This window comes from Botrytis fragariae (genome assembly GCF_013461495.1).
Source record: "Botrytis fragariae strain BVB16 chromosome Unknown tig00000001, whole genome shotgun sequence".
Classification (NCBI taxonomy): Eukaryota; Fungi; Ascomycota; class Leotiomycetes; order Helotiales; family Sclerotiniaceae; genus Botrytis; species Botrytis fragariae.
In genome coordinates, this window is record NW_023500987.1 from 2,346,716 (window position 1) to 2,363,036 (window position 16,321).

At 44.2% G+C, this 16,321-nt stretch overlaps 2 protein-coding genes across 2 annotated transcripts; one reads left to right on the forward strand and one right to left on the reverse strand.

Annotated features, from left to right (window-relative positions):
• Positions 1-43: 43 nt before the first annotated feature.
• Bfra_000722 (uncharacterized protein) lies at positions 44-580 on the forward strand (the record flags this gene model as incomplete). Its single annotated transcript, XM_037331166.1, has 1 exon — positions 44-580. One exon carries the CDS (start codon positions 44-46, stop codon positions 578-580), a length of 537 nt encoding a protein of 178 aa, XP_037197499.1.
• Positions 581-1,110: 530 nt separating this feature from the next.
• Bfra_000723 (uncharacterized protein) lies at positions 1,111-8,415 on the reverse strand (the record flags this gene model as incomplete). The annotated part of the gene is made up of 7 exons (XM_037331167.1): positions 1,111-1,631; positions 1,652-1,846; positions 1,904-2,151; positions 2,963-3,554; positions 3,651-4,630; positions 4,681-8,337; positions 8,396-8,415. 7 exons carry the CDS (start codon positions 8,413-8,415, stop codon positions 1,111-1,113), a joined length of 6,213 nt encoding a protein of 2,070 aa, XP_037197500.1.
• Between the last annotated feature and the right edge of the window lie 7,906 nt (positions 8,416-16,321).

Here is a 16,321-nt window from a genome sequence, read left to right on the forward strand (position 1 = left end):
CAACACCAACCACCAACCACTAACCCAAGAAACCAATCTCAAAATGTCAGCACAAGAAGTCACCACTCCCAGCTGTCAAGCAACGCAAACTTTCCACTATCATTGTGGCCACACAGTCACCACCTTCACCCATCACTCAGACCTATGCGTGCGGAACCAGGACAGCCGACCCTCCACCCCCAGCTCCACAATCTCAAATGCTGGTGCACAGCTTCAACGCTCAGCCAGCTCCGCGTTTAAAGGCATGGGACAGAATTTAGGAAAATTAGCTCGACGATTGACTCTTCGATCCTCTCAACCACAGCAGGCTCAAATCACTTCTCACGAATTCACTTTCACAGCTCGAGTCTCCTGTCCTCAAGTCCTTTTTCAGCCTCTCTATCAATCCTGTCCCTGTCCACCTTGCGCAAAGGCAATGGGAATGGGGCCTGGAGACTTGGATAAGATTTTTGTTGGATCCGAGGAAGAGCGGTGGCAACAGAGGAAGAAGATGCTCAAAGCGAAGGCGGAAGATTGGGCTGCGAAGATGGGAGAATGGGAACGTGGGGTTCGAGTCCCGAAGAAAGACGGAGATTCATAAGTAAGTCAAATTTTCTTTTCTCCCCTTTCTTTTCGGTCGCTACCAAATAATAATAAATTCGAAAACAAAAACCCCTGAAAATGGCAAGTGCTTTTGATCATGCAAGACAACATCTAGACTTGGTAAGTAATATATATGTACAATTTTCCCCCCAAAAATACCTTTTTAAACATATTTGTGCAATGCTTCAAATGAATAAAAATATTTGATGTGCAAACAGCCCTTGGATACGGGCCACAATAACGCAAGTGAATCTGTATAGCTTGCTATTATTAGACTTAAATGTAGAATATTCTCAAAAATATACAAGCATATTCACGAAGTCATTATTGATTGATAGGTACATTCAGATATTTTTAATTCTTAAAAGTGCACTTAGACAGTGGATATAATCTTATGCAATGCATATCCTCATACGCACCCAACCCCGCAGCCTAGAACCTCAACGCCAATCCATAGATACAAACTTATACCGTTCACATTACAGCAACATTATTTCCACAGTCCATCTCATCAACCACGCAATTTCCTCAAACTCTCCCTCCCACAACCCCAGCCTGATTCCCATTTGCAATCCCTCCACTTCTCCTCCTCAGCCTATTCCCGGCCTTCTCTCTAAACCCACTATTCGTAAATTCCCTCATTCCCTGCTCTTTAATTGCCCGATTCTGCTCGAGGTCCTTTTGATCCCGAAGCCCTCCTGCAATTGCCGAGTTTACACTTCCCCTAAGTGCTTCTCCAGCTCCATGGATACCTCTCGCAGCATTCGCAATACTTTCTCGTTTGCCTCCTGGACGAGAGAAATTAACGTTGGGTTTTGTAGGACTCCCTGGCGTTTGTTCGTTAATTGGCATTCTTGGTGGATTGGTCGTATTTGCGTCTGATGTTAGATTCTGATCGTGAATATCATGGTTGGCCTGTGAATTCATTTGAGCATTTGTAGTAGTGGTGTTGGTGCCGGTGATATTTGAGGGATTGGGGGAATTCGGATCCATAGTATGGTCTATCACGAGAGGGGGAACGGGATTGGAGTTTCGAAGTGGTGAACGTTCTGGAATTACACGACCCCACCAGTACTTGTTCTTCGGAGGGTGTTTTCTGTTTCTGAAGGTATTGGTGTTTGAGTAGGCTGAGGAGTTCCAATTGGTGGGACGGGTGGCTCATTCGATTGGTAGGTGGTTGTTGATGCAGGAGGAGGGTCGGTTGAGGGGTCATATGGGTGAGTGTAAGTTTGAGTTGAACCATCATTACGGACTGTTGTGGTCGCTTCTCCATGTCAGATTTTTGTTTCGTCTTTGAATAGATCTAGTTTTAGATACTCACTAGTGGTAGTTGTCGTTGTAGTTGTCGTTGTGGTTCCAGGGTTTGGATTTTGAACCTGATTTACTCGAGTATCTGCGCTCGAGACGTTGCTACTTCTAAAAGAATCATTATTGCGATTGTTCAAGAGCCTATTTTCATCGTCTGAAGGAACTGGGAGTGTCGCTGAAGGTGGTTCAAGGCGAGTCTTGTCTTTATTTCGGAATAAGCCCATGGTAATGTTTAAGTCTAGTAGAGAGTAGTGTAAAATACTAGTTGATTGAAAGTCGTAGAGAATTGTGTATAAACTTAAGCTCTCCAATCTCTTCTGACGTAATTATGCATCAGAATCTCAAAGCAGGATATAACTGTCGATCACTACCATGTCTGGACGAATGGCGGGGTGTTGCAGGATATTGCGCCACAAATTCCACACTTCAATTGTGGCTGCAGTCATTACGTAGCGCCACAAAATGCGATTTTCTCCTAGATGTGGGAGTGGCCATTTTCGTTTGAATATAGAGAATGAATGAATCCTTTTAATATATTGTGATCGTTTCAAAATAAAAGATTAATTCTAACTATAAACTTAGCGGATGCTATTGATTAGTCCGGTAAGTTGTTAGTCGAGTAGACCACTGGCTTGCTTGAAACTTACAACTTGAGACTTGTCCACGATTAGTTAGACGACCGTAACTCGCCTACTAACCCCCTCATACATAAGCGAATGATACAGCCAATAGGTAATTGCATCAGTCCTTCTATGGCGTGCAACTGAGCAATCATGCAGCTGCAGCTCACGACTTATCTATTATGAGTGCACTATTTACACCTTAGTCCCGAGTTCTACACAAGCTCAAATTGGTGTAATCATCACTGCATTTAATTACTGGTAATTATATATTGCAAATTCATACCAATCATGTACTATCTCAGTCCCTCATGTTCAATGCGTAGAACTCATCTCAAGTACATGCGGGCGTACGCCAAATAAGCAGAACTATTATTTAACACATAAACCAATATCCCATCCAGCAATTTATTTCTTCGAAGCTCCCAAGACTTGATGTGTATGAGACTCACAACGCTCCCGACATTAACGTGTCAGTTTGAATCGGTGTCGGTCTACTGCCTCTCCTCTTTCTACCCCCTTTTCCACCAGCACTCCCGCTTCGGTTCCTTTTCTTCCCGCCACGACCGGTCCTCAATACCAAGGCTCCATCAGAACCACGCTTTCCCTTTCTCTCTTTAACTTCACCTCCAGCAATATTCCATCCTCCTGCATTCTGTAGCGCCCGCTGCTCCTCCATCTCAATAACAGCCAATTCCCCTTCATACTTCTCTCTCTCATCCCTTGTCATACTCTGCCAACTCTTCCCCTTCGCCAATTCTTCAATCATTTTGATCCTTTCATTTTCTTTCTGCCATTGACGGTAATCGTTTATTGCCCTTGCTTCGTTGTCTTCTCTGTAGTATTCAGTGAGGTTAGGTAGGCCAGCCATAGATTGGGCGGCTGCAATGGTCTTTTGGCGCAAAACTTCGACAGGGATACTTCTGGGACGGAAGGAAGGGGGAATTCTGGGGAGTGCAAAACGGTCTATCGGTGACTGGGGAATAGTAGGAAGAACTTTGTCGAGGAGGCTCTTTGGTTTAGGTTTAGGATTGAACTCGGGAACTGGGTGATGTAAATGTTAGCATCATTGATTTACAGTCCAACATTGAATTCACCAGAAAAAAATATGAGACGAGACAAAAGTGAATGGTAACTTACCATCTTTCAAATCCTCCGTGATCCTCCAACTCTGATAAGCCTGTTGATAAGGCGTCTCTCCGAATGGGAAATTAGGCGGCGCGCCCCCAATATGTACCGGCTCCTGCTTTTTCCTCAACGAATCCATCTTCTTCTCCTCATTCGACTTTCTGATTGCCGGTTCCTTGACAGCCTTTACCTGTACCACCGGCCCACTAGCCTTGATGACTTGTTGACCAGCAGGACTCTGTTCGCACGGTGGCCATCTTCGCATACTGAAATATTGACGCGGTTTGTAATATTCTGTAAAAGTGCGACCCGCGACTACAGTGCGAACAGGGTTAACCAATCTATCCCGGGCGAATCCCCAAACATTTTCTTTCATAGGGAAACGAGATTCCCAGTTATTATTCAGCTCCTCGATGACTTGGGTTTGAATCACTAGGGCAGAGTATTGCAAACGGGTGGAATACGGGACAGAGGAGTCGAGAAGCGTTTCGAGGTTAAGACCATGGTCGGTGAAGATGTCAGGCGCGACCTTGAAGAGATCAGATGCGATGCGAATTAGAGTTATGTTGTTTGGGTTGGGGTTCGCGGGGGGTACGTTGGGCTCCCCAGGGTATAGCTCCTTGCCTTCTAAGCGTTTCATTGTGTCTGAGTAACTATGGTGAACAACTTCGAGGCTGAGTTCTCTTGTGTAGTGCCTTTCGTCCATTGTGAGTTCTTCCGTATACATAGCGATTGCTCTACCGAACTTGAAAGCCGCCTTTTCGATGAAACTGTAGAGATTAGGCTGGATAATCGGAGGTCCCATGAATCGAACCGCATTATATTGAACACTAAAGGTGTTGGTTGCTTCGTCCCAGTGAATTCCATAGCCGGCAAACGCTCGACGTCGATCATCGATATACTTCATTTCGGGATGGCCTGTGATTGCAACTCTTGCCACACGATCAAGCTCGAAGCCAAGTTCAAGTTCAGGTTGAAGACCTGTTTCAAAACTAAACAAATTAGCTATTTTTGATATTAAATGAAATGGCATGGAACATACTGTATGTGATGGTATTCATGCATTGTCGTAAAGTGCCTTCTCGCTGTAACTCTGTCGAAATGAGGCAAATTCTGTCTAGTCCGACGATCATTTATATGCTGGAGAAGTTGTAACATGGGCACAAAATCGGTACTCTTGACACGGGGATCATACTTGTTGATTGTACGAATATCTCTCTGGCTCAAAGGATAAGTACCTATCGGTGGTTCACTCGGGCCCTTCTCTGATACCCAGTATGGAGGTTTCTCAGGTTCTGGTAGTGCCTCAATATCTCTTTCAAACTCATCGAGAATCTGTCTAGGCATGTCTCCTTTGTCGTCTGCGACCGGAGGATATGGCAGCCAATGACAGTTCCAAGATGGTTCGGTCAGTTCCCGGAGGACACCGAGTTCTTGTGGTACCAATTTCACCTCCATACCATTTGCTACTTCGTTAAGCAAATCGAATTCTTGACCAGGCTCAAACCTTACACCTCTCTCAATACGTGCAAGAACTGCGGTCAGAAATGGCCTCGGGTAGGTCTTGGCTGCATGTAACAAAGCATCCCAAGTTGGAGTCAGGCTTCCCAAGTATTTGGCAGCAGCATCTTGGTATTCGAACATCGATGGAATTGTAAAAGGGCCATTAAAATTAGCCGGCGGTGGAACGTAACCCGGGGTGGTCTTGATGATTTTTTCACGTGCATCATACCAGTCGTCATCTTTCCACCTCGTGTACTCAACCATAAGTTTGGTATAGTATTTTGTGTCCAATTCTACGGGTCGCTTGGTAGGTTCAAGTTCCATTGATATTGGAACCTCTGGTAGAGGTTGCTGCCATGGCGAAGGAATTACAGTGCGACGGAATCGATCGTCCGGACGACGTTGCTCATAGTTGGAGGCTAATAAATTCAAAGCGATTTCAATAGCCGCTCGTTGAATACCCCTTCTTTCGGCCTTGGACTGAAAGTTTAATGCGCCCGTGTCGTACTGAGAAGCTGTTTGCGGATATCCTAGGATAAACTGTTGCCAATTTTGTTCCCGATTACGATGGATACCAGTATCGAGATTGGGTACAAGAGACAGAGTATCAACCTTCGTAGGATGAATAGACATCGGCGAAGGTGGTTCAGTGGCGAGGTAAAAGACTCCAGGAAGATTGTCGGTATCAACGTCCGTGTCGACGAAATCTACACTTTGTAATACTTTGATGGTTTTGTCCTTCAATTTGGAATTGGCTGCGGCTTTGACTCCGATCACAGTCCGTCTCTCTTCCTCCTCAAGCCTCTGCTTGATGAGGCCCCATTCTTTCTGCAAACCAGCGAGAACAATGGGGGATGCGTCAGCTCTCAGACCATTGATTTCATCCTCAATCTTGTCTAATTCTGCTTCTATCTTTTGCAAAGCCGGAGAACCTAGCAGACTCGCATAGGTTTTCTTCTTCTTTTGGTCCCATCCTCCACCAGTACCTTGTCCGACGTCACCATTATCGGGAATATCCTTGTTCAGTTGTGCGTTGAGTGTGTTTAAAGTATCCGGGTCTAATCTTCTATGGGTCTGATATAGAACGGATGGATCGCGCTGTCTCAATACGGGAGCTTTTCCAGCATCAGGTGCATCAACGAGAGTTGCTGGTATGGTTGATGTCAGGAGAGCTTGCTTATCCTCCGGCTTATAACTCCTTATCTCGATTCCAACTCCTTCGAATCCCGCTAGCCAAGGATCCAGAATATCAGCAAATGCCTTAAGTGCCTTGTCTCGAACCTTTTTATTATCACTGAGTGTTTGATCATACATTCGACGGAGTCGAGGATAAAAGAAAGGCGCTAGATTTTGTCGAAGTGCTGCCATTCCGACATGATTCAATACACCTCCTTGGTCGCTTTTTGCTTTTAGAAGTCGATGAATTCTTTCCAATTGCTTTTCTAATTCCGGAGAAAGCTGAGGTTTGGGAGTGGCCCAAGGTACATAGAAGATATATGGTTGCAAAAAGTCGGACGACATTTTATGTCTTATTGGGTCAGTCCTTAGAGCTCCCTTTTGCAATGGTAATAATACAATCCATGGTGCACCACTCTCAATATCGGCTTCTTCACGTTGAAGTTCTGGTTCATTCTCGAAAATCGTTGTCCAGAGATCCCGTAATCTCTTGATGTAAGGATCAATCACGGCTCTATCTCCGACACTACGAGAGACGAGCCAATTTCTCTTAGATGGTAGATCGAATGCTTTATCCCAAAGCAAAGGAACGTGTCTGGTTTTGAATTGGGCCCAATGTTGTCCCACTTCACCGAATATATCAGGTTCAACAGGTGAAAGTATCTCGGCCATCCTCCCCAGTATCCACCAATTGCAAGATTGCGGGCCTTTACTGTCACGACATTCTCGCATAAGTTCATGAAGCTCTGCTTGCATTGCATGGACTTCCCGCATTCGTTCGCCATATTCCCGTGTGATGTTAATCTTCGTAGGGTCGTACGTATCTTTATTGACCGTGTCTGGCTCGTCAAAGAACAACTGTATTTGGGGAGTAGTCTTAGCAGAGAGATGTTCCAACAGCTGATCTTGTAAATCATTGTACTTCTGCCAATCATCCTTGACAGCTCTATATTCTTCTTCTGTCATATCGCCTTTTCTTTGCCCAGTTGAATAAACATTGGCGTTACGCTCAAGCTTTTTTGCCTCTGGGGTTGGTAATAATCGCAAAAAGCTTTTCAAGGCCGCTACACTCCACTGTTTGGCATGACGTAGATCTCCACGTCCAATGGAAATGACATTCTCCCTGTACTCATTCAAATAGTATCGTACAGCTTCCAGGTATCCTTTGACTACAGGTGGGAGAGGGTTGTGCTTTGGCTCAAGTTCGCCTTCCCCTTCTGGAGTAACCCCTAGAACCTGGCCGCTACCATACCAAGGATCAGCGCTACTTTGGGTCTTCCCAGTATCTGATATACCGCGAATAGGATCTGTCCAAAGAGGAATTAATGCCGGGTTTTTGTTTGCATCAACGTATGCGTGATTCTCAATTTTAAAAAGATTTCGATTCTCTTCCTCTTCCGTAAGATCCGTCAAAGTTTTCTTCGCATCTTCTTTAATAGCTCTGAGAAATACCGCATGATCTTTAGTACGCTTAACTGTGAAAGGAGGCCGATCTTCACGAATTTGTGTCTGTGTGCCATTGATTTCCTTCGTTTCGCGAATAGCAAGAGTCACTTCATTCGACATAAGTCTCGTGCTATAGGGTTGGATTTGGGGAGTGTCTACACATAAGGGATCGCCGAGAGCGGATTTTTCCATGCGATCATGCCAATCTACTTGGACATCTGTCATTACTTTTGCATCTTTGAAGAGGCTCTTATCGCATGGGACTCGGTGCTTCTCAATGTGAGTAAGATAATCTTTTATTTGATTAAGCTTGTCTTTGAAGTCTAAGCATCGGTTCGCATCCTCGTCGGCAAGAAACGTCTTGATTTGTTCAAGGCGTTCATTTGCCGGCGGCTGTTCGTGGCCTTTGAAAGAAGTTTTTGGGTCGGGACGTGGTTCCCCATGCACTCTTTCAGTCAAGAACTTCGGAACTTTCAACTCCCTAGGCGGTGTGGGGGGTTGTAATTCATGTTGATCGGATTGATCAGATTCATCTCCATTGTCCTCTCCTGGAGAGAGGTCCTCATGGTCCGTTCTTTTTGAGAATAGTTAGATCGTATTGCCTTTCTTGTGATATATAGATCTTGACTTACCCCTCTGGTTGGATCTCCATGAATACTTGTGATGATTCCTACTTCCACTTCTTTTCCAAAATTTAATGATACTGAATGTCTGCAGTCTAACGGAGGATAGAAAGCTTGGAATTAGTGAGTTTGCTACTGAGAGCTGGGTGGAAGTCCTGCTTAAAACGTTCTTTGTGTGCAAGCTTTTACTTTCATATAAGTTTTTCTTTCAAGAGAAATAGCTAAGCTGCCATTTGCATTCAATTGAGCTTCTCTAAAGAAAATTGTTCCAAGAGAATAACCTAAACATTCCTCATAATGAAACAATAGGGGTAAGCAACATCGCACATCGCGGGGTAAATTCTTGCACATACATCAATATACGATGACCACCGAGTCTTAGATGGATGAAGATGATAAAAGATACACACAAAAGTTGTATCTATAATGGCTGTAGTCAATTGCCACGATCTTTGATGTAGAAATGGCGAAGATCACCGCCTTCTCTACCCTGTGGAGGCTCTCTCTCCATGTAAAGAATTATCCAAAAAACAAAACCCCCAACTGAATTTGTCCTTTGTCGCGCATCGTTTTCAGACTGCAAACGGAGCCAGCACAGATTCAGATTTCTTTGTCAACAATCTTATCTCTGTTCTTTTCGACTCCTGGGGGAAGCCCTCTTTCAACCTTCTTTGCCAGCTTATTTTTCTTTGTTGTAATAGATAGAATGAGCCTTTGTGAACTTGCTTGTTCTAACCCATTTTGTTTGAGCAACGACTTCATGCAAATTTGTAGACTGAAAAGTTCACAAAATAATTGAGAAGGTGTAGAGAGTTCATGCAATGGAAAAAGCTTTCCATTCATTTGAGGTCGAGGGAATCAAGGCAGCTGCAGAACATTCAAGGCATATATCTTCTATTTTCAAGGAAAGTGCATCAACAGACTTTTCGATTCAAACAAGACACAGACACACATTTGAGAAGTTAAAGCAAGTGAATCGCTACGAGGCTGTAAATTGTTCTTTCCATTGCGCATCTTTGACAGCTACCTTAAACATTGTTAAAACCTCTTTGGAAGTTAATAGGTATAAATTCCTTCAACTTCACATGCCGATCTTCACTCGCAAGCGCAAATCATCAAGCTGATGATTATCCATGCAAAAGTCACGATATGTGTCAGGCATACCCTTGGGGTATCTGTCGTGTATTTCGTATTACAGCCAGCTGAGTTTTCCTGTCAATCCTCCACCGAAAGTGTCTTCCTAGTTGACAACTCTCAATATTGAGCATTGTACCACTGAGTAATTTCCAATATATGCATGAGACATTCCCGACGATCTGAAAGAGAGAGAGAGAGAGAGATGCAAGCTTTCCTCACCGAGAATGAAGGTTGTTTGTGCCACTAGAGACTCCTAGACGCAGACTGACAATCAATTTCAAAGAGAAAGCATTGTTTGCGATGCACTCATCGGATATGACGGGTATTTCAAACAATGCAAAGATTTCATATCTTCTCTCACCGAAGCAAAGACACTTTCCTCTGATTTTTCGCCCCTCTGCTTTGCCTTGCGCAGGAAACCACGCACAGTACCTTACCTATACATTACAACCCTGCCTTCATCCCATCAATTTGTCCCACAGCTCTCGCAAACAACCTCCATAACCCCTGAAGAAGCTGCGCGTACCCGAGATCTACCCCTCTTCTTTCAAACTTCGTACCCTACAATTCCACTGCTTGATGCCCATTGTACCACGTAATCTTTTCCTGTCCTGTCCTGTCGATCAGAGGAATGGGAAAAAAAGGCACGATGCATGAAATGAGCTGTCGTGCTCGATTATTATCCTCCCCATCACTCTCTATACAGTCTATCCATTCTTCAAGATAGAATTAGAAATGAATGCAAGGAAAGAAATTGCCCGCCCAAAAAGTGGAGTCGTGATTGAAGCACAGCGCATGTCATACTGATTCCAGATATGCATATTGGGAAATATGCATAATGCACATGACATTTGCATGGACCCCGAAAATCTCAATTTCCTCCTATTTCCCCATTTCCATCCTTTACATCAATCCATCAAAAGAGAATAGGAAGGGATGCCCTGATTAATTGATGTTTGACAACACATATTAATCGATCAAATCAAATCAATCCATCTGCACTTATTTGCTTTTTATTATCTCGGTTCCTGCGCATATAAAACATTTATTCTAGAATGAGATCAAAAAGCTTCCATGACCTTCAATTTCGTTTGCACTGCAAGCCCCGAAAGACTAGGATGAAGATCTTCCGGTTCCGAGAGATGGGGTCTTAGATTAATACTGCATAGGCAATAGGTGAAATTTACGTGACTGCATGTGATTGATTCTTGAAGCAGAAGTCGCTAGGACGATTCCAGTAAAGGAAGATGTGCAGAGTGTTTGATGGAAATTGAAATGTTTGTGATTCGGATATTTGATACTTATGAGGAACGTGAAATCCGGATGTATTGGTGACTAACCAGCTAGTTGTATCAACTTTACCGTGGCGAGTATAGTTTCTGCGTGATAGGACTTTTCATTTCTATTAGCACCGTCTAGGTACATACATGTATACATGTACGGTAATTTGCTTTTCGAAACTTTCACAAGGAAGCGCGTAGATTTGGTGATGGTTTCGTATCATTTGGCTTGTTCTCCGTTCTAAAGATACCTAGGTGCTCACCCGTTTTGCTTCTTCACGCGTCAGACTGGGTTCATGCAAGTTTCTCATTGATCTATGCTGGGAGTTGGAACGAAGGTGTGGCAAAGAACAAGAGAATCGTTTCGTGATTTGAGGTGTAGTACTATAGTCAAGGCATGGTATTCAATATCCGTGTGGGTCGTAGGATTTTTGGTGTCAGTGAGTTCCTAGCTGGACCTCCTGAGCAAGGCACTAAGTGTCTGTGATAGGATGGGGAATATATCATTTTACACTGCGAGACGGGATAAATATGCTAAAGATGGGATGGGAAATACAGGAGGTACGTGATACCTGCAATAGTGTGGCGGTGATGAATGAATTGTCCAATTAAATAATTGAGTCAGGAATTTGGACCAGCTTTCAGCCACAGCCACCACTTTAGACCTTGGAAAAAGGGGATGACTTCCATCGAATCAATTCTAGACATAATTTTCCGTTTAATGTCGTATTCAACTGAACCTCACTCCACTCACAGAAGCAAACCACACCTCTAAATATACACCTTCCCATTCCAGTACCAACATCGAGCAGCCTTCGGTTCTCATTTCATGGTCATGGTAAGATAGTAATAGTATTTCCCAACCATAATGATCCCTCCTAGCCTTACAACGCCACCCATACGAACCCCCATTCATTTCAGACAAGGAAAACACTAGGTTGAGATGAGATACGCCGAGCCGTATTATTGGCATCCTCTTATCCTATCCTACCCTATCCCATACTCTTCCATAGATTTTCGCTCGGGGTACGACATAAATGTATACACACATTAATCCCCAAATACGTACGTACTTACACTACCTAACCATTGCGTGTCTACCAACGAAATAGTCTGAGAACTAGGTAGCGTGTTAGATTCGCGATGAGGCTTTTGGTGATCAGGGTTTCGCGACAATTTCGTGCTTCCCAACTAGACATATTGAATTAGCATGAAATGTTTGGGTTGATTCCATGTTAATAAAGCTGTTTAGAGGTATTGTATTAGGCAGTTGTTTTCGCGTGTGTCTGTTCGCAGTCCCGTCTCCCACTATGATTTTCTGGCACAGTAACAGAAACGGGGATAAGACTTGCATGTACACTTGCGATGATCTTAAGACCTGTGTTGAACCTTATTACAAACGCCGTATAAACTCAACAGCTTCATGTGGCACTTTCCCTCTTGTGAAATAAGGTTTCGATGTATGCCTGATTCACTCGCTCGGGAATAGGAAAGTTGCGCAGTCGATGGGGCCGGTTTCACACTTGATATCATTATTTCCTCAAACTACGAGACTATTGAGTCGTGGGGAAGATGTCTTCGGCCCGTGTCAATTGCTTGAGGGATAGGCTGTGCTTGTCAAAACCTTCAATTTCGTATCATAACGGTACACTTCATGCAGTGAGTTTTGACAGTGGTTCGTTAGAGCATTCCAAAATGGCGCAACGACCTGACAAATCCCGTATTGCAGACGTCCAAGAGCCGGGTGAATTCTGGGGGGTGACCTCCACTGCGTCCACTCGGGTTTTGCTTTTCCGCCCAGCTTCGTAACTCGTAAGACTTGTTGATCCTACCAACTCGCCGGTAAATGCCCGCTGCGAAAAAAAAAGAAAAAGAAATTCAGAAGGAAAGTCATGAAGATTCGCAGATCGATCGTTCATGGTACATAGATTTATCGGCAATCGAGGGAACAATTTCGATTCTTGATCGAGATATCCAAAATACACTTTCCACAGATTGAAGATTTAGATGCACCGAGGCCTATCGAATTTCCCCTGGAACTTATCCTTATCAATCCAAGTCGACATCACCAGAGATGCATTCACCCCGCAAGATGAGCATGTGCTAACCGAATCCACACTAATGTGAATCGCGCTCCCCGCCTCGCATTTTCACCACGCCAGAAACCATTCACACAATATCAAGGCTTCAAAGACAATCCGAAATCCTGCTACACAAAAACCTTACAGCAATGTCATCATCATCCAAGCGCTCCATCCCCAAACCAAGTTTCCTCCTGTGCTACGCTGCATGCACTTTGCGTAGCGTACCAAGATATTAGTAGCCGCATATGCAAGTCCTTGCAACATGCATCCTTACGAGAGAAAAAAAAAATCACGTCTCCCACGCGTTCACGCGTTTGTGTGGAATGTGTTTGGGGGCTAATTTAGATTATTGGGTTCAGGTGTCATGGTGCGATATGAGTCTCTAGATGTGTTGCACCAACTCGGATATGCCTAGTCAGTCTTGTGGTTGCTACGTACTATGGGTGAAGGAGGGGTTGTCCAGGAATTCCCTAGTGATGCAGATCAAGTGTGTACTTGACACACTGAGCTTCTCCTATTATTGCTCAAGTTTCCTTGCTCAGGATCAAGAGTGTCTACTAATGAATAGGGGTAAAAACTACAACATCATCTCATCATAGAATGTCTTCTCCTATCTGTCTGTCTCGGTTCATGGATTCCCTACATACATCATGATTCATCTCCCAACAGCCGTTTGCACAGATAGGTAGGTAGCGTAAATGTGTTGTAAGACTCGGGTCCCCTACGTAGCATGTACATTCCCCTCCCTGAGACCCTTCACATGATGTGAGATTCGATACCAACTCTGCAGCTGCTTGGAGGATTCCCACCTCAGCGCATACAAAAATCCAGGGGGCGCCGCAACGCTCGCATCGGCACCGATGTGAACATGCCCGGCCACATTATCCATTTCTCCCTTACTCCGCGACCGACTCTTCGCATCCGCCGCGCCGCGGCGTCGGGGCATACACAAGTCTTGTAATCGTACGTACCGCGGTTTCTGATTCTTGCTTCTTTCATGAGAGGGTTAATTGAGGCTTGGAAGGCTGAGCAGTTTCTGCGCGCTGTATTGATTTGAGGCTATTGTGTACATGGGAAGATGGGATGTGTAAGGCAAAGACAGACACGTGAATGAACTCGGACCAAAAATACTGCGCAAAAATACAAACCCGCGCCTCCTTGCACACCATGCGGATTTATTAATTACTCGGTGTTGATATGTAATATTGGTTAAAAAAAAAAGTATTCTTAGATTTCGCCTTCGTTCCATCTCTCATCTCGACATGATATCAATATGTCATTTCGAGAATGTTACCGGGGATAATTAGTGCATAGACAATACATAAATAGCATAACTTTAATTCCACCACCAAAGCCATTAGCACATCTTATGCTCTGCACAGTAAGCGAGAGCACAAAATGCGGGGTGAGGATTTTCTTCTACATCAACAAGGCAGGTGGTAGGTAGGTCGGTGCTGGAGGGCCAGGCAAATCTAATGCAAGCTACAGAGTACACCGATCGCTGGGCTTTGATTTTGCATGTAGCTAGTTGCTTCAAAAGTGCACGTGTTAAATGGCTACTCTATGCATGCATATCTACGGTGAGCGATTGTACGGCGGAAACCGATCCTCAGTCGGTATGGAATGGAGAATGTTGCTTATTTTTGTTTGTCTGTGTAAAAACTCTACCTCCTTCGTACTATTCCAAAACATATAAAGCCTAATTCGATCCTGGATTTCTCTGAAACCGAAACAAAAAGTGGATGTTTTCATCATATCTCTCTATTGACTATATTGATTATATACCTATTTAATAGAGAATTTTGCATTTGGGTTTAGGTTTAGGTGTTCGGAGTACTAGTGGGTGAGTTTATCGTAACAAGGTGGTCAATGGAGACGATCCCAAGACCAAGGCATTTATCTCATCTCAACTAACCAATCCCTATGATACGTATTTGGGAATCCTGCCCACCGTCCCCCATCCAGGCGGAGGGAAGAAAATTTCTGCTGCATACACATACACATACATACAAACACATCATCCATCTATCACATCACATCGCATCACCAAATACCCCGTACATAAGCGAATTGTGAGAAATTTGTCAACACGGTGAGTGAAGATCGAGATAGGCGATCGAAGAGGGGCTATTGGATTTGGGAATGGTGCGAATTGTAATCAATCACCTACATACCTACATACCTACCAGCTGTTGTTCTGGAGAAAGAAAGAATGTTGCTCTCTCCACAATAGACTTTTCCAATCTAGTATCTACGATAAGACATCTACACAGAGAGTGCACACGGTCGGATTGGAAGTGTAAATAATAATATCCGAGAATTAAGTTTCTCCATTACCTTACCTTCCTTACCCGTGAAGAAGCTAGTTAGAGTACATACATCACATCCATCACAACGTAGCTACCATAGTGTGAATCGGGAATCCCCCATCCAGTCGGAACCTCCCAGGACCCAAAGTCTATACGTTGCGATCTTGCTAATGCCCAATGCTAATTCAATACAGTGACATACCCATGATGAGCAGATGAACTAACCAGCACTCGATACTCTATCGACCATCCTGATTCCTCGGTGCAAAGAAAGCTTGAAAGATTGAGATCGACCAAGACAAACCAGTTACTCTACAAGACAAATGGAAGCCAGCGGAAACCCACGATGCAAATCTTCCCGAATCAGAGATTTCCAGAGGAGGGTGACGACCGAGACTAAATCCGGAACAGCGTCGTTCGAATACGTAAAGATAAAAGATAGTAGGTATGCTAGATAGTCCGTCTGTGTGACCACCGTCCGAGCTTTACTTTACTTGCCTATTTTTTTTATGTCTTGGATATATGTATCTCACTTGTATAAATCATAAAAAATGAGGCTGAACAACTAAGAATGTGGAGATACATTGAAGTAGCATAAGTGAGGAGCCTCCAGCCAATCGGAGGTGTGGGAAATCGTTCTTGCTAGTCTTTGTATTGCATACAGTAGTTATGCACGAGATATACCACTGAAGCCCATAATTATTCGAATGCCTTCATATTGGACTCTCAGCGAAATATCCAATCCACCTTCCCACGACCCTCCGTGCGGAGAAAGCGACGGCGTACTGGGGCTGTCTGTTCAACCTCAGCGGATCCTCGCGAAGAGTTTTTAAAATCTCTTCAAGATGCCTCCCCATCCATCGTCCAATATCGTAGGTATCCAATGACACGCGAGCATATACACATCATCTGCAGTGCAAAAATTCAATAATCGTTACGAGAAACTTGGGAAGTAATCCCGAGTGCTTACGGCACAGCAAAGCAAAGGGTAAGTTCACGAGCAGTTCATAAAGTACAGCCGAGGTGCCGGGAATCCGCTTGACGCCGAAGGAAATAAGCAATGTACGCAGCAAGCGGCGAACAGTCCTGGAGGGGGTTATTCGGACATTACGCAGGCCTTGGAAG